We start from the raw sequence: 16,393 nt of genomic DNA, 5'->3' as shown, positions 1-16,393 counted from the left end.
CCACCAGTAGGCGGAGCTTTAGGATGGATGGGCCAATCCGGCCTCATTCCTTCGTTGGCTGCCTGCCGGACAGGCGGGTTTGGCTCCCGTCTGTCCGGCCAACTACCAAAGGTACGGGGAAGGGGGGTGGGAGGGTCGTGGGGGTCGCCAGGGGGATCGCGGGTCAGCTGGGGGGCGGTCGGAGGTTCTTGGGGGGGGGCGGTCGTTGGGGGGGGGGGGGGTTTGCGTCGAGGGCAGGAGGGCCTGGGATCCCTCCTGCCCGTAATGTAGTGCGGGGTGGGGTTAGGGGGTCGCCGTGGCCAGGAGGGTTTGGGCTCCCTTCTGGCCCGATATTGTCGGGAAGTCGGCGGTCCTTCGGGGTGGGGGTGCGAGTGGTCCTGCCGGGGGGGGGGGATGTATCGGACGTCGGGGAGTCGGCCGGGCAAGAGGGCTTGGGCTCCCTCTTGCTCCGATCGTGGATGCGGGTGCGGGTGGGAGCGCGTGCGAGCGGTCGTTCGGGGTGGGGGTGCGAGTGGTCCTGCCGGGGGGGGGATGTATCGGACGTCGGGGAGTCGGCCGGGCAAGAGGGCTTGGGCTCCCTCTTGCTCCGATCGTGGATGCGGGTGCGGGTGGGAGCGCGTGCGAGCGGTCGTTCGGGGTGGGGGTTCGAGCGGTCCTGCTGGGGGGGTGAATCGGGCGTCGGGCGGGGTGGGAACTATGTTTTAAAACTTTTGTATACCGCGCTCACGCATATAACGCGCGAGGGGTATGCGCGGTAGGTAAAAACGCGTATAACGCGCGCGTTATATGCGTGAAAATACGGTAGTCATGATACTAGTTAGGTATGGAGCTTTTTTTTATTTTAGACCACTTGGTATGGAATAACTCCTATGTATAATCTATATTTCTGCAGAATAAAGCAATCCCTAGCAAAAATAGCGATCACTTCCATTGTTAGAAAAAGCAATGTTCAGCTTCTTTACCATTGGTATTTAACTCCTGATCGCTTCAGTTGGTGGTATCCTCAAGTGTCTGCCTTATGCTGGAGAAACTGTAGAGCCAGAGGCACTATGTGACATATCTGGTTGACCTGTGTGATAGCTAAAGCTTTTTGAAAAGTATCCAATTTCAGATTCTGAAGATTACAGTACTGCAAAAACCTTGGGACCCTGGCATCTTTCTTTTAAATAGAGACATACCGTACTTGGTCTTCACAAACTACAGACCCATTTGGTTCATCATCTGCTATACGTTGCTAAACTTCCTTTGGCTTCAGCGTAGAAACACTCAGATGTTCCTTCAATGCTAAAACGGATACTTAAGACTGTATTACATATACAAAATGTTATGGGCCCTATGCAGAACGCTCCAGAAAGAACACTTTGGAGGCAAACAGGCAGATGGTTGGCTTCATTGTGCCTCTGACTGCCCAAAGATTTTAAAATACAGTGGCGGGGAGCTGGTAGGTGGGGGAAATTGGGAACTGGGGAGAGGTTGGATCCAGCTGAGAGGAGTGGGGGGCTGGAGTTGGGAATAAGGGAATGACAGATGCTGCAGGGGGGTAGGGGTTAGGAAGGGAGGGAAAGAGAGATGCTGCCTGTGGGTGAGGGAACAGGAAAAGAGAATTGTTGGATATAGGTGTGGAGTAAGGGGAAAAGAAGAAAGAGGGAAATTGGGCACAGAGAGAGGTAGAGATACATGGGGAGAGAAGGATGAGAGGGAGAAATGTTGGGTATGGTGATGGAGAGGGACCAGAGGGACAGATGTGGCATAGTACTGGAGAGGGGTGATAGAAAAAGTGGGCATGGGGCTGGTGGGCAGTGGTGAAAAATGCTGCACATGTTCCAGGAGATGAGACATGGAGAAATGTTGGATGTGGCAGTAGAGTGGGTAGGAGAGATGCCTGGATCTCTCAAAACAGATGGACAGTGAGAGAGGGAGAGAGACATGTTGCCAATAGGTGTATAGGAGAGAGGAAGAAAAGTTGGACTTATGGAGTGACAGAGAGAGATGTTGGTTGGGGAAGAGAATGAGATCTGGAGGAGATGAAGCTTGCAGGAGACAGAAAGAAAGAAATATTGGATGCAGCCAGACAGGCAGGCATTTCTGAAACTACAGTAGAATCCCAATTAACTGGTACTCTCGCTCAACTGGCAAAAAATTGTCCTCCTTCTAGCTCCTGAAACAGCAACGGTAGTAGCCTGAGCCATGAACACCCCTCCCTCTCTCCAGCCCTGAAGCTGCGGCAGCGGTTCTGAGCTGCGAAAACCCCTCCCTCCAGCCCTAAAGCAGTGGCAGCAGTCCTGAGCTGCATACCCCTCATCCCTCTAGCCCCGAAGTAAGCCCCAAAGCAGAGGCAGTGGTCCTGAGCCATTAACCCCCTCCCTTCCTCCAGCCCCGAAGCAGCAGCAGTGGTTCTTTTCCTCAAGCCTCCCCCTCTTACTCAAAGCAGCAGTGGCAACTGGTTAGCAGAGGCAGTGCTGAAAACAGGCAGCTTGTGGCAAACCCCGGCAGGGCCTTTCCTCTGACATGTCACATCCGAAGTGGCAGAAGGAAGGCCCTGCTGGGGCTGGTCACGAGAAGCCTGCTTACAGCGCTGCTTCTGCCGATTGGCTGCTGCTTCGGTAAGTGATGGGGGGTCCAGGAGCCCAGACCCATATGGAGGGAGGGAGGGAGGGCAGACTGAGGGGGGAAGAAAGGTGGACCAGAAATGTGTATGTGGTGAGGGTCCAGTAGGGTGCATGGGAGGGGAGATGGATGGATGCTGGACCCATAAGTGGGGGGAGAAGGGGGTAGAGAAAGTGACTCAGACCAAAGGGAGAAACAGATGTGGGACCTACAAGTGGGGATGGGGGGATGAAAGAGAGTAAGGTGGAATGGGAGACAAAACTATTTTTACAGTAACTCTCAAGCAACCATAAACTACAGTTTTGTGACTTAACTCCAGAGATTTATGGACTGGATTTGGACGTGAGATTTGTCTTTTGGTCAGAACTCACCAACGGACCAGTATAAGATCTGATCGAGAGGTTTGACTTGTTAGTCAGAATCCATCATGTGATCATTGTAACCGGAGTTTGGAAATTATAAATCATATTTTGGAGTGAAGGAGAGAAAGCATCTTTATATAGTTGGATTGTATTCTGTAAGCAACTGTTGGAGTTTTAGATTTACCCACATTGTGGTCTACATTATTCTGAGGAGTAAAAGTCTGGTGCATGCTTGCTGTGAGATCTCATTCCATGAGAGAGTACCAGTTCTGGTCCTAACAAATACAGTTAACTTTGTGTGCCCCTTCTCAACATCCAGGAGAAACAGAGGGTTGCAATTACTTTCCGCACCCTTCTCTCCCCCCCCCCCCCATGGATTTGGCATCTCTCTTCCCTAGATCTGGCATTGCTCTTCCACCTTTCAATTCCCTGCAGTCCAGTAAAATTTGCTGCCTTGACAAAGCCCATGGGTCTTTCTTCTGCAGCATCTCAACTACAGTGAATTGCACTAGAAGAGGTAGGATTCTTAATAATACCCCTCTCAACTTAGTTTCCTCAGTTAAAATCCTCGGAGTAATAATTGATGACAAATTGATTTATCATGAACATATCTCTCTCATAGTAAAAAACTGTTTCTATAAATTACGACTGATTCGCTCAATTGCAAAATTTCTTAGCCTAACTTCAATCAAGATTCTTATACATTCTTTAGTAATATCAAAACTCGATTACTGTAACGCTCTTCTTCTCAATATTACCCAAAAAGAAAAAAGGAGATTACAACTAATACAAAATACGGCCATCAAACTAATATACAACGCAAGAAAGTATGATCACGTTACACCTTTATTAATAGATGCCCACTGGCTACCAATCAGTCATAGGATTTCTTTCAAAATAATATTACTTATTTTTAAAACATTAGCATCAAACGAACCTTCCTTTATATTTAGATATTTAACCCCACATAATACCCAACGTCCACTCCGTTCATCAGGACAAAATCTTCTTTCAGTACCTTCTCTAAAAATTATTGGAACACGAAGATCAGATATGTTCACAGTGATGGGGCCTCAATGGTGGAATGCCCTACCACAATTCATTAGAACAGAAAAAGACATCACAACATTTAAAAAATTCTTGAAGACATACTTATTTAACGATGCGTTTAATACTTGAAACTTCTATATCCTTTGGAGACTTATTTATACCTGAAACTTTTATTTTTTCTGGAGATGCTCTTAATAATGTTATGGTTTATATAACCCTTACCTTTTGTTTTTACCTTTGTTTTTCTACCAATAATTTAAAATGTAACTTTATTCTTTTTCCTCCCGACTCATGTTTGTATAATATGTAACAATATTGTTAAATGTCAGCCTCCTTTTATTAATTTTATTGGATTATGTACATCACTTAATAATTTTAATAGGCGATCAATCAAATGCACTAATAAACTTGAACTTGAAACTTGTGACAAGAGGATAGACCCAGGGGTTGGCTGTACATAGTCTGTCATGCTGCTGCCTTCACCCAACAGAAACTTTACAGGACCACTGGGGGGGGGGGGGGGGAGATAGGTGAGGGAGAAATGCCAGGCAGGATGGAGGGGGGGGGAAGACTTACCTTGTAGACCAAGTAAGATTAGAGGCTGGGTATTTTGCTGTCCTTAATCACCAGTGCCCTAGGCCACAGATCTACCTGGTCCACTGGTTAAGCCAACTCACACAAGACTGAATTAACCACCTTCTGCTAGACTGATAATCAGGAAACTAATGGCACGACAATATGTAGGGAAGGGGTAAAACGCGGACCTCACGGACCTGACGGACCTCGCGGATCTAAACCCGTACGGCCTTAAAAATCTGAGGTCTGTGTCCCTGTCGCTTGTAGTTTCTGTCGCTGACAGACCTTGATTGAGATTTGAGCGCTGACGGATCCGTCTCAGCATAGGGAGGGAAAAGTGTTAGGATCCGTCAGCGCTAAAAATCTCTTCGAGGTCTGTCAGAAACAGAGACTAGTGCTGGAGTAGCAAAGCAGAAGCCAAGAGAGCAGAGACATAGGTTTTGGACGTGCGTTATGGAAAATAAGTCTCCGAACTCCAGCACTAGTCTCTGGCTCTGACAGACCTGGAAGAGATTTTTAGCGCTGACGGATCCTAACACTTTTCCCTCCCTATGCTGAGACGGATCCGTCAGCGCTCAAATCTCAATCAAGGTCTGTCAGCGACAGAAACTATAAGCGGCACGGACACGGACCAACACGGACCTCAGCTTTTTAAGGCCGTACGGGTTTAGATCCGCGAGGTCCGTCAGGTCCGTGAGGTCCGCGTTTTACCCCTTCCCCAATATGTACACTCATTACCAAAACAAAATACATTACAAATTAAAAAAATTAATAACGTACAGGCAAATACAAGGCTAACTTCAGGATTAAGATGACATTTATTTTGCTTTTACTTCCCCTCTGGTTATAGTCCCTTCTACTCACTCTAGACCAGGGGTTCTTAACCTGGGGTCCATGAATGGGTTTCAGGGGGGTCTGTGAGGGTCAGATAAACATTAACATTTATATTCACTATATAGCCCGGTACTCTTGATTTTTCTCGCAAATAAGATAGCAGTAGTAAACGTAGTATATATTTTAATTTGCACAAGACGTTGTATTTCAGAATTACGAGTGGCCATTACTTTTTGCATTAAAAGGAGTGGTTTCTAGATTGTTTACGTTTAATAATACTTTGTGCATGTCATTAGTATGAGACAATCAAATCTCGACAAATAAAGTGCATTATATTCATTGCATGCAAAGTTGTGTTTATGTGAATATTTCTGCGGAAGGGCGTCCATAGATTCTTAAAGGGAGGTTAAGAATCACTGCTCTAACCCGTTTGGAAAGCAATTGCCGGAGTGGTCATTTCTTTTCCAAAATGACTGAGTGGCAAACCCTATGGAACCTTCCCAGAACACGGTGGAGTTTTCTCACTAGCGAGGGTAACTCCACTATACTCACGCTTCCTCTCCCGCGTTCATCCTTCCCGTTCCCTCCCTCGCGTTAAAATCGTAGAGCACTTACCACAGCCTTCTGTTCCCGCCGCTGGTTGTCCGGGTTACAGCGCTTGCCGTCAGAGTGACGTAGCGTGACCGCCTGGTCCCGCCTCTTCCGGTCCGATCAGCCGTGGGGGGGCATGTGAAGCCGGCGTCCCGCAACCATGCTCTGTCACTATGAGGTGTTGGGGGTTCGCCGAGACGCCACTGACGATGAGCTGAAGAGGGGCTACCGGAGACTAGCACTGAAATGGCATCCGGGTAAGTAAGGAAGCCTGGAACTGGGACCGAATGGCCGATGACAGGCTGGGGCCGAGCTCTCCCTGTGGGCGGGAGTAACGATGGACCGGGAGCGAGGCGGCTCGAGCTGGCATTTGGATGGGTGCGAGCTCTGTTCCTTTCTCGAGATGTCATGGCTTTGGTTTGTTTAGGCTCCGTGAAGCTGAGCACTCGTTCTCTCGTGGTTTAGGCTTAAGTTATTGTGTTTTTGAGACAACCTAAACTTGTCAGACAGTTAATAAGACCCGCTGACCTGAAAGTCAGTCGTACGCAATATCCTGTCTTTGGCAGTAGGTAGTTTGAGTCATTAAAATATCCAGCGTATCCCAGAGATACTCCTTTTAGCTCACCTTATGGGATAAACAGTGGCTTTTCCCTATGTCCAGAGAAAACCAAAAAAACTCTGTGGAGTGATGATGTTCCTAAATGGACTTTATTAGAAAGTGTCAGAGTTCCAAAGCTACACTGAAATCATCCACATAAAAGTAAATCATCCACATAAGAGCTTTAAAGGACCTAGTCCGCTAGGGATACAGGACCCAACACGGTCCGCGTTTTGACAAAAAGTCTTCTTCAGGGGTCCCTGGGGGTTCTATAAAGGTGAGTACGTGGGAAACAATTGTGTGGGAGCCGGAAGTGAAACTTAAGGCTCTTATGTGGATGATTTATTTTTACGTGGATGGAATTATTTTATGTGGATGATTTCAGTGTACCTTTGGAACTTTGACACTTTCTAATAAAGTCCATTTAGGAACATCGTCACTCCACAGAGCTTTTTTGGTTTTCTCTGGATTTTCTTCTTTGTGGATATTTCGGGTCAATTCTTTTTGTTTTTTCCCTATGTCCACCTGCCTAATAATTTTGGTTTCCGTCATGCGTTTTTCAGTAGTAGTTGAAGTCCAGTTATATTTAAATAAGGAATTCTCTGTTATCCCAGGACAAGCAGGCAGCATTTTCTCACATGTGGGTGATGTCATCCATGGAGCCCCTGTACGGCCAGCTTTATAAGTACATCGCCACTTTAAGAACTTAAGAAAGTTTGCAAAGTGCCCACACATCACACATGCGCGAGTGCCTTCCTGCCCGACACAGGCTCGCGTCTCCTCGGTTCTTAGTTTTCCGCAGAGCTAAGAGGTCGTGTCTTTGAACATTATTCATTTTTTTTGTTATTGCCTTCCCACTCGTGTTTTTTTTCTTAATTTATTTTTAAGTTTACTTCTTTTTAAAGAAAAAGAGAAACATTTTTTCCTCTCTTTTTTCCTTGGGGGCTATGGCCGCCGAGACCGTTATTTTCCTCAGCCATCAATTTGGCTGATGCGGTCTTTTCGACCACTTTCAGGTCGCAGATGGGCTAAAAAAAAAAAAGTGTTGGAGGTGCTCAAGGCCAACCTCTCTTCCTGACAGTTGGTCCTTCAAGTACCTTTACCCAGTGGAACTTGTACCCAGTTTATTACCCTGCAGAAAGGTTCAATAATCAGCCGGAAACTTCAACAGGAAAGATTGTTCAGGATCAGCATGGGCATCGATCAGAAACCTTTGTTGTCGAAGACATTGACACCGACCGACATTGACATTTACATTGCTCCACTGGTCAGCCAGTTCAGAGGCCGTCAGCTTCCCAATCGGCATCGTAGGTCACTTTGCATTGAGTCTCTTGATGCCAACCAAGCAATGATTACCACCTTCCGGCTTGCCTCAACCTTAAGGTGTGCATTCTCATTGAGGTCACCCTCTTCGGGGCAAGCCGCAGCACCAATGATACCGGCCGATAAGCCAGAGGTGCCAGTGCTTGCCTTCTGGGTACAGCTCGATGTCCTGTTCTGAAGGGATTTGGGTGATGCATGTAAACTGCTTACCCCCAATATCGACTCCCTCGGTACCGGTCTAACTAAGTACATGGCTACCAGGTCCTATGGTACCACAGCTGGTTTCTCTGGAGCGACATTGATGTTCCACTTTCACCACCGGACCAGTTCTTCATCAGCAATCCAATAAGCATCGTTCCTTCTTGCATGCTTCCAAGAGAAATCATCGCTCTCTCACGTTCTACCTCTTTCTGCTCATCGGACAGGTACTGGACTCGACATAAGCATCGATCTTCTCAATGCATTTCTTTGCCGAGGCCTTCATATCCCTGAGGCTTACAGTCTAATTCAGTTGAGGACTTCTTTGAGTCTACAACAAAGTCTCCACTCAAGTGTCCACCAATGGCTAAATCTTCTACTGAAAGACTTTTTGTCATTATATTTATTAGGCAGGGGTTCTCCCCTTCTTTGTCGTGAGGCCCAGAAGACTTGGAAATGGGTGATTGCTCGCAATATAATTTTGAAAGCAGTATACATTCAAGAGAAGCAGTATTTTCTCACAGACGGATTCAGCAGGTTTCTTTAGCCACATGAGTGGATGCTCAACTCTGCAGTTCTGCATCACATATTTTCTCTTTGGGGGACTCCTCAGCTAGACCTATTTGCATCCCCTCACAATCACAAGTTGTCTCAATTTTGCTCCAGGCAGTATTCTCCCCAACGCCTGGAACCTGATGCGTTTCTTCTGGATTGGACACGCAAGTTTCTTTAGGTGTTTCCTCCATTCCCTCTCAAGCTCAATCAGGAATTGGCCATCATGATTCTGTTGGCCCTCAGTGGCCCAGGCGTCCTTGGTTCTCCCTTCTACCTCAACTCGATATCAAGGAACCAGTGCCTTTTCAGACTTTTCCATCTCTTCTAATTCATAGTCACGGATTTCTTCTGCTTCTCAATCTACAGGCTTTACACCTGACAGCTTGTTACCTCTCAGGTTGACATGGACTGAGTTTTTTTATCTTTCTACAATGCGTCTGACAGGATGAGAAGTGAACCGTCTACGCAGCAGTGTTACCAGCAGAAATGGTCTACTTGGTCTACTTTTCATCATCATGATGCTGTATCCACCTGTATATCTGCAGTATTGGATTTCTTCTACATTTATCCAATTTAGGCCTCAAGCCCACTTTAATTCAAGTTCATCTCAGTGCTATCCATGCTTTTCACAGCCCAGCTAATGGTAAACATCTAACTGCTCTTCTTGTTGTGTCCAGATTCATTAACAGACCTTTTTAAGGTCAATCCACCTCTCAATCTACCTCTAGTAGTTTGGGATTTCAATGTTGTTCTCTCTAGACTTATGAAGTCTTCTTTTAAACCAATGTCCTCGGCTTGTCTGAAATACCTCACTTGGACATTGGTTGTGTTCTCATCTCTCTTACCTCTGTTCAAGGAATGAGTGAACTTCAAGCATTGGTGGCGGATCCACCGTTAACAGTGTTTCATCATGACAAGAGTTGTGCTTCGCACCCATCCAAAGTTCCTTCCTGAAGCAGCCGTGGAATTCATCTAAATCGGTCTACTGCACTTCCACTGTTCTTTCCTAAGACTCATTCTCATTCTGGAGAAATGGCTCTTCATACTCTCGTTTTCAATGAGCCTGAGCTTCCTAATAAGTTGGGACATCCTGTATCCAAGAGGTATCTAAAGGTAGCTTGAGTTGCGCTCTATGTCCTGAAAGATGGAGTTATGCCCAAAGATAGCTGGAACCATGCTCTACATCAGGGGTAGGGAACTCCGGTCCTCAAGAGCCGTATTCCAGTCGGGTTTTCAGGATTTCCCCAATGAATATGCATGAGATCTATTTGCTTGCACTGCTTTCAATGCATATTCATTGGGGAAATCCTGAAAACCCGACTGGAATACGGCTCTCGAGGACCAGAGTTCCCTACCCCTGCTCTACATCCAGAAAAATAGTCACGCTCTACATAAGGGAAAAGGTGGAGCCATAGCAGAGATGGAACTATGCCAACAGATATCTGGAGGTGCGCCTTCTGCACCCCATCTAGAGAGATCGAGCCAACAAGCCACTGGAACCCTGGGAATATTATTAGACACAGCAAGACAACTGCTAAGTGAAGTGGGGAAATATTAATCATGTTTGCTAATGACCCCATATCCATGATTATGGGATGAAATGTCTTAAGTTGTGTATTCTCTTTATTTATTTAGTGTATGTGCTGTAGGTAGATGTACAGTATTTCCTGGGTTGGTGAAAGATGGGAGTGCAATTATGGTTCGGTACTTACTTCATTCATTCATTCATTCAGTTTCAGTGTACATTGTCATAAGTAGAGAATTTCATTCACTCTCCCTTCTAAAATAGTGAAACTACCGTACTGCTATTGTGATCATCTGTTCATTTTTGAGTATGGATATGCCTCAATTGGAATCTCGGATCTTATTCTAAACTGGTTTCAATCATATCTTTCTGATCACCATTCCAAGGTAACCTTTAACATCTAGTTTTTTTCCAAATACTTTTGCTATTCCACAAGGATCAATACTCTCACCGCTTCTTTTTAACATCTTTCTTTCATCTCTTATGACACTCGGTCAATCAATTGCTCTTACAATGTATGTGTATGCAGACGACATACAAATTTTATATCCACTAGACACCGAAAATCCCAATGACATATCCGAGTTAAATACAAAATTAGAACAAATTAGCCACTGGTTAAGTGCCAACATGCTAGCACTTAATATCAACAAAATTTAAATAATGCTAATTCCGTAGAAAGATGGCCTCTAGTTAAAGTCACCAATTTTGATCAATAACTGTATTCTTCGGTCAGTCACCTCAGTTAAAATCTTAGGCATTGTGCTTGATCAGAAACTTAGGGCCTGTTTTACTAAGCTGCGCGGCAACAGCCCTGAAGCCCCTTAAATTTCTACGAACTTCGGGGCTGTTACCACGCTGCAACTACTAGTGCGGCTTTGTAAAACAGGCCCTTACTGACCATGACCAGATCAGTTCAATCGTGAAAAACTGCTTCTTCAAACAGAATGATAAGATCTCTAGCAAAGGTACTGGCCCAGCTGCCCTAAATATACTGATACATTCCCTGGTCATTACAAGATTGGATTGTTGCAATTCCCTTTATAGCAACTTACCACAAAAAGAAATAAGACATTTGCAAATATTACAAAATACAGGAATAAAAATCATAAACTCAAAAAAATTTGATCATGTTACACCCCTCTTGAAAAATGCACACTGGTTACCGAACCCCCATAGAATAACATTTAAATTAGTTCTATTTACATTTAAGATCTGTCAGTCAAACCAACCTATTTTTCTTGATAGACTGTTAATACCTTTTGCCCCTTTAAGAACACTAAGATCTGCAGATCAGAATCTTCTGTCTATTCCTTCTTTAAAAATTATCAATACTAGAACAACTGACATTTTTTCAGTAACAGCGTCACAAACATGGAACCACCTCCCATCATTCATAAGGGAAGAAGTACGACTAGATAAATTTAAAAGCACCCTTAAAAGTTTCCTTTTTAATGACGCCTTTTCAGAGTTAAATTCAGGAATTAACTTTGATGTAATTAGAGCTATGAACTAGCCTTTATTAGGTTGCCACCCAACCCTCCTTGATGCCTTTACCTTTATTGTATTACTACTTTCCTATTACAATTGTAGTTACACCCTCCTTTCCTATATCTTTAGTAAGTAAGTTTATGTCCTAGTACTGTCTATATGTCTTTACCCTAAACTTTTAATGTAAATTGCTTCGAAATACTTTTATAAGCGTTTTACCAAATTTTTAATAAAACTTGGAAACTTGGTATGCAATATACATCGGGAAGATATGGACTCCATCTGTTCCTTGGGTACCATATATACTTGAATATAAACCGAGGTAACCTTCTTTTCCTCCCAAAAGAAGGAAAAAATGTTGACTCAAATATAAACCAGGGGGTTTATATTCAAGTGCCCTGCCTTGCACCCAGCCCCGATGCCCACTACAGGCCTACTGAAGCCCTGGTGGTCCAGTGGTGAGCCGAGACAGGAGCATCCTGTCCCAGCTGACTTTAAACCACCCTGCCTCCCGGTAGACCATACCTTTAAAGTCCTGGTAGTCTAGCGGGGCTGGAACAATTTTCCAACACTCCTGCCCTGTGAGAGCCGTGATCAAAAATACATGCTGTGAGTTCCCGTTGCAGTCTTGCAAGTTCCCGCGGTTTCACGAGACTATAACAGGAACTCGCGGCAGGCATTTTTGATTGTAACTGTCACGGGGCAGGAACATAGGAAGATTGCTTCTGCCCCACGTCACTGCTAGACCACCAGGGCTTTAAAGGTAAGGTCTACAGAGGTCAGGGAGGTGGGAGGGAGGCAGGTTGGTTTAGAGTTGTAGTGAGCTGGGACAGGACGCGGGAAGGATCACTCCTGTCCCAGCTCACCACTGGACCACCAGGGCTTCAGGCAGGCCCAAGGAAAGCTACAACAGGTCTGGGCAGGGGTAGAGGGGAGGACTCCAATATAACCGAGGCCCCCATTTCTGGACCATTTTTTTGGCCCAAAATCTCTGTATTTAAGTATACAGTAGACTCGCGAATTTGCGGTTTGTGAATCACAGACTCAGTCATTTGAAGTATTTTCTGAGTCTGCGAATCAACCTTCTGCACAGCCGATTCCTCCTGCCACAGCCTTCTGCACACCCGCCGCCACCCCTGCAGCCCTCTCCTGCCTCCTAAACCGCAAAGTTACTGAAAGAAGAAAATCTAGATGGCATAAGACAAACACAAAGAAAAAAGTGCCATCTCTTTTTTGTTATGTATTATCGTATTTTTTGCTCCATAAGATGTACCCTAGATTTAGAGGAGGAAAAGCCAAGAAAAAAAATTCTGAACCAAATGGTGTACCCTATCCCACCACCCTGCCCTGTCCCCCCCTCTGATGGTCTAGTGGTAGGCTGGAACAGGGCAGAGAGGCCTAGTGGCTGGTAGGCAGGCATTGGGGCGCCCAGACTGCCAGGATGTCTATCTTTATACCACATTTTCGACCAAAATTTAATCCCAAGTCCGAAACACCCAGAACAAGACCATTTGGATGTGGTAGGGGCCAGTCCTGTAATGGACTGGCCACCCAGACATAGCAACAGAACAGTGGGCACTGCCAGCTTGCATCTGATTGAACCTAAACCTCTGGGTACATGATGGAAGAGGCTGCCAAAAAAAGAAACAAGACATGGGATATCTTTAGGAAATCCCTTCCAAGGGGGAGGAGTGAAGAGGCTCTGCTGCTATGGGACTGGGAGAGCTGCAGTGATATAGCCTGAGGCCAGCTCTGGAAACCTTCCAAGAACCTTTCACCCAGGACTTCTAACCAGCTGCAGCTTGTATAGGTCCTGTGCTTCATGGTCCAGGAACTACTAAATCAGAATATGAAAAAGCAGCCATTTTCCAGCCATGGCAAAGTGACCTTAGAGTGTGGGAAAGACCCACCTAAGGGGATGAAAAGGCCCCTTTTTGCCGCAGCCCCAAAGTTTCTCTTTAAAATTCAGGAAATGCTCCCCATTATACTTGGCACTGGGTTCTTGTCTGTATGGAAAAAAAGGGGTCCATCGGGCCAGTCTGCAACATAGATTCATCCGGTGGACTAGGTGCTGGCATCGGTGCATAGCTTCCCAAGGAGAGTACTTTAAGGGTGACCATGGTGAACTTACTTGTCAGACCTTGTACATAATAGATGTAGAAAAACCTCTTTGAGATCCAGTATATAGTTCAGGGAAACGCTTATAAGTTAAGGAAAATCTTTGATTTCTGGTATTGCTTTGTTTATAAAGATGTTATAATGTAGATGTGTTAGTCAAAATTGCTACTGTCTGACTTGTTCAAATTCTGTTGATGCCCATATTCAACATCCTTTCTGCTTGTTTGCAAATGTATTTAGGACTAAATAGTCCTATTTTTATTTCACAGACAAAAATTTGGAGAATGCTGAAGAAGCAGCAGAGCAGTTCAAATTAATTCAAGCAGCCTATGATGTTCTGAGTGACCCACAGGAAAGAGCATGGTATGTATTGTAGTGAATAATCAGGTAAAAAATCATAAGGACAGCATAAAAATCACTCTCTAGTATTATGTTATAAACAATTTTTATTGGACACCAATAAAGAACAATACATAAAACAGCAATAAGAATTCAATTCAGTAATTTTGTGTGCCATGACAACATTGCAATTACCCTGCCCTCTATACCCTATCCAAAACTCCCCCTCCACTTCCATTACTCCTATAATTATAAGCTTTACAAGGTAGAGGTTTTGGACTCAAAAGCAAACAAACCAAAAAAACTGCAGACTTGTACACGGTGCAGGCAAATTTTATTTGGACAAATAAATCTTAACTAAAAACCTTTTACCAGGCAGGGGACCCAACACGGTCCGTGTTTCGGACAACCTTCATCAGGGGTCCATGGTGATAAAGGAAAAAAGGAAAAATGTCACAAAAAAAAAAGAAGAAGCCTGGAAAAAATAGCGTTTGGTAGCACACCAGTGAATCGCCAAAATGCAATGCAAGTTCGTTACTTGCATTGCATTTTGGCGATTCACTGGTGTGCTACCAAACGCTATTTTTTCCAGGCTTCTTCTTTTTTTTGTGACATTTTTCCTTTTTTCCTTTATCACCATGGACCCCTGATGAAGGTTGTCCGAAACACGGACCGTGTTGGGTCCCCTGCCTGGTAAAAGGTTTTTAGTTAAGATTTATTTGTCCAAATAAAATTTGCCTGCACCGTGTACAAGTCTGCAGTTTTTTTGGTTTGTTTGCTCTGGTTTGTTTTTTCACTGCAGACGAAGTTGGACTTTTGGTTCTTTTTCTGGTTTGTTGCTTTGGACTCAAAGAACATAAGAATTGCCACTGCTGGGTCAGACCAGTGGTCCATCGTGCCCAGCAGTCTGCTCCCGCGGTGGCCCCTAGGCCAAGGACCTGAGCCCTAACTGAGTCTAGCCTTACCTGCGTATATTCTGGTCTAGCAGGAACTTGTCTAACTTTGTCTTGAATCCCTGGAGGGTGTTTTCCCCTATGACAGCCTCCGGAAGAGCTTTCCAGTTTTCCACCACTCTCTGGGTGAAAAAGAACTTCCTTACTTTTATACAGAATTTATCCCCTTTTAACTTTAGAGAGTGCCCTCTCGTTCTCCCTACCTTGGAGAGGGTGAACAACCTGTCCTTATCTACTAAGTCTATTCCCTTCATTATCTTGAACGTTTCAATCATATCCCCTCTGTCTCCTCATTTCAAGGGGACTCCTTATAACTTCCTACATTCAAATATCTCCCACCTTCTCCACTATTACCCCATATTGCCTTCCCCTCAGTGTCCAAGTGTAATTATCAGAACAGGGATTACACGTGTAGATCATTGAGAATAGTACTCCTAATTCTAGGTGTTAGTTTGTACATAGCTTCCCATATGCTCCAAAACTGTTTTTCTCCATTTTAAAGAGAAGTCTGACTTCTCTGACTTCCCCATGAGCATAAGAGAATGAAGAGCATTCCTCCAGTGATACTCTCTCTAGTATTTTTTTCAGTTCCAAAATTTTATTGAAATTTTATATAGTAACATACAATAAAACAGGAGAAACATATTAAACAAACTGCTCATAACACTATTAACACAAAGCTTAGGATATTAAAAGGCAAAACCCTTGAAATGAAACACCCTCCCCCCCACCCCCATCCCATTTGCAGAGGGTGAAAAACCAATATCCATCCATATCTACATGTTAACATCTCCATTCTTTCACTAAAATTCAATTACTATCTGCAAACTTGTATGGGCGCCCATAATGATCTAAATTTGGCCCCTTTACCTCTCTTCTCCATTATGACCGCCTCATATTTCCCAACTACACACACTGAATTCCACCAAAATTGGAAAGACATCAAGGATGCATTTTTCCAGGTTTTCAAAATGATTTGGATTGCTACAGCCTGCTCTCGAAGTTTTAATTCAGCAGCGACTTCCTGTTTCCGCCCAGGCGGGCGGCTGCTGAATTAAGACTTCTGAGGCAGGCTGACGGCAGAAAGCTCATCTCTGAGACACTGCACCATGACTGCCGGAACATTTAAAATAACAGTGACCCGGGAGGGGGGCAGGTGTGGGGGAGTCTGGAGCTGATGAGGAGGGAGGGAGATTTAAAGAAAAATTTAAAGTTACAGCCAGATCAGTGGCGTACCTAGCATATGTGACACCTGGGGCCCATCATTTTTTTG

The 16,393-nt window shown here is 44.8% G+C and overlaps 2 protein-coding genes across 6 annotated transcripts in view; one reads left to right on the top strand and one right to left on the bottom strand.

The window, feature by feature from the left end:
• The window catches only part of RAD1 (RAD1 checkpoint DNA exonuclease), a 38,095-nt gene extending 31,917 nt beyond the window's left edge, over positions 1-6,178 (bottom strand). Inside the window, exon 1 of one of the 4 annotated variants that reach the window (XM_033933009.1) lies at positions 6,045-6,178. The gene's annotated coding sequence lies outside the window, so the exon portion shown is untranslated. Of the gene's footprint in view, positions 1-5,981 lie in introns of all 4 variants that reach the window. The other 3 variants (XM_033933025.1, XM_033932999.1, XM_033933016.1) reach the window with 3 other exon arrangements.
• Positions 6,069-16,393, top strand: part of DNAJC21 (DnaJ heat shock protein family (Hsp40) member C21) — an 88,982-nt gene continuing 78,657 nt past the window's right edge. The window contains exons 1-2 of one of the 2 annotated variants that reach the window (XM_033932987.1): positions 6,069-6,277; positions 14,098-14,191. In XM_033932987.1, the coding sequence (XP_033788878.1) occupies positions 6,181-6,277; positions 14,098-14,191 (191 nt within the window). In that variant the 5' untranslated portion in view covers positions 6,069-6,180. The remainder of the gene's footprint in view (positions 6,278-14,097; positions 14,192-16,393) is intronic. The other variant, XM_033932980.1, reaches the window with a different exon arrangement.

The sequence above is a fragment of the Geotrypetes seraphini genome, chromosome 1 (genome assembly GCF_902459505.1).
Source record: "Geotrypetes seraphini chromosome 1, aGeoSer1.1, whole genome shotgun sequence".
In the NCBI taxonomy this organism is placed as follows: domain Eukaryota; kingdom Metazoa; phylum Chordata; class Amphibia; order Gymnophiona; family Dermophiidae; genus Geotrypetes; species Geotrypetes seraphini.
The sequence above is the reverse complement of the archived record's forward strand: the minus strand, read 5'-3'. Positions and strand labels throughout refer to the sequence as shown.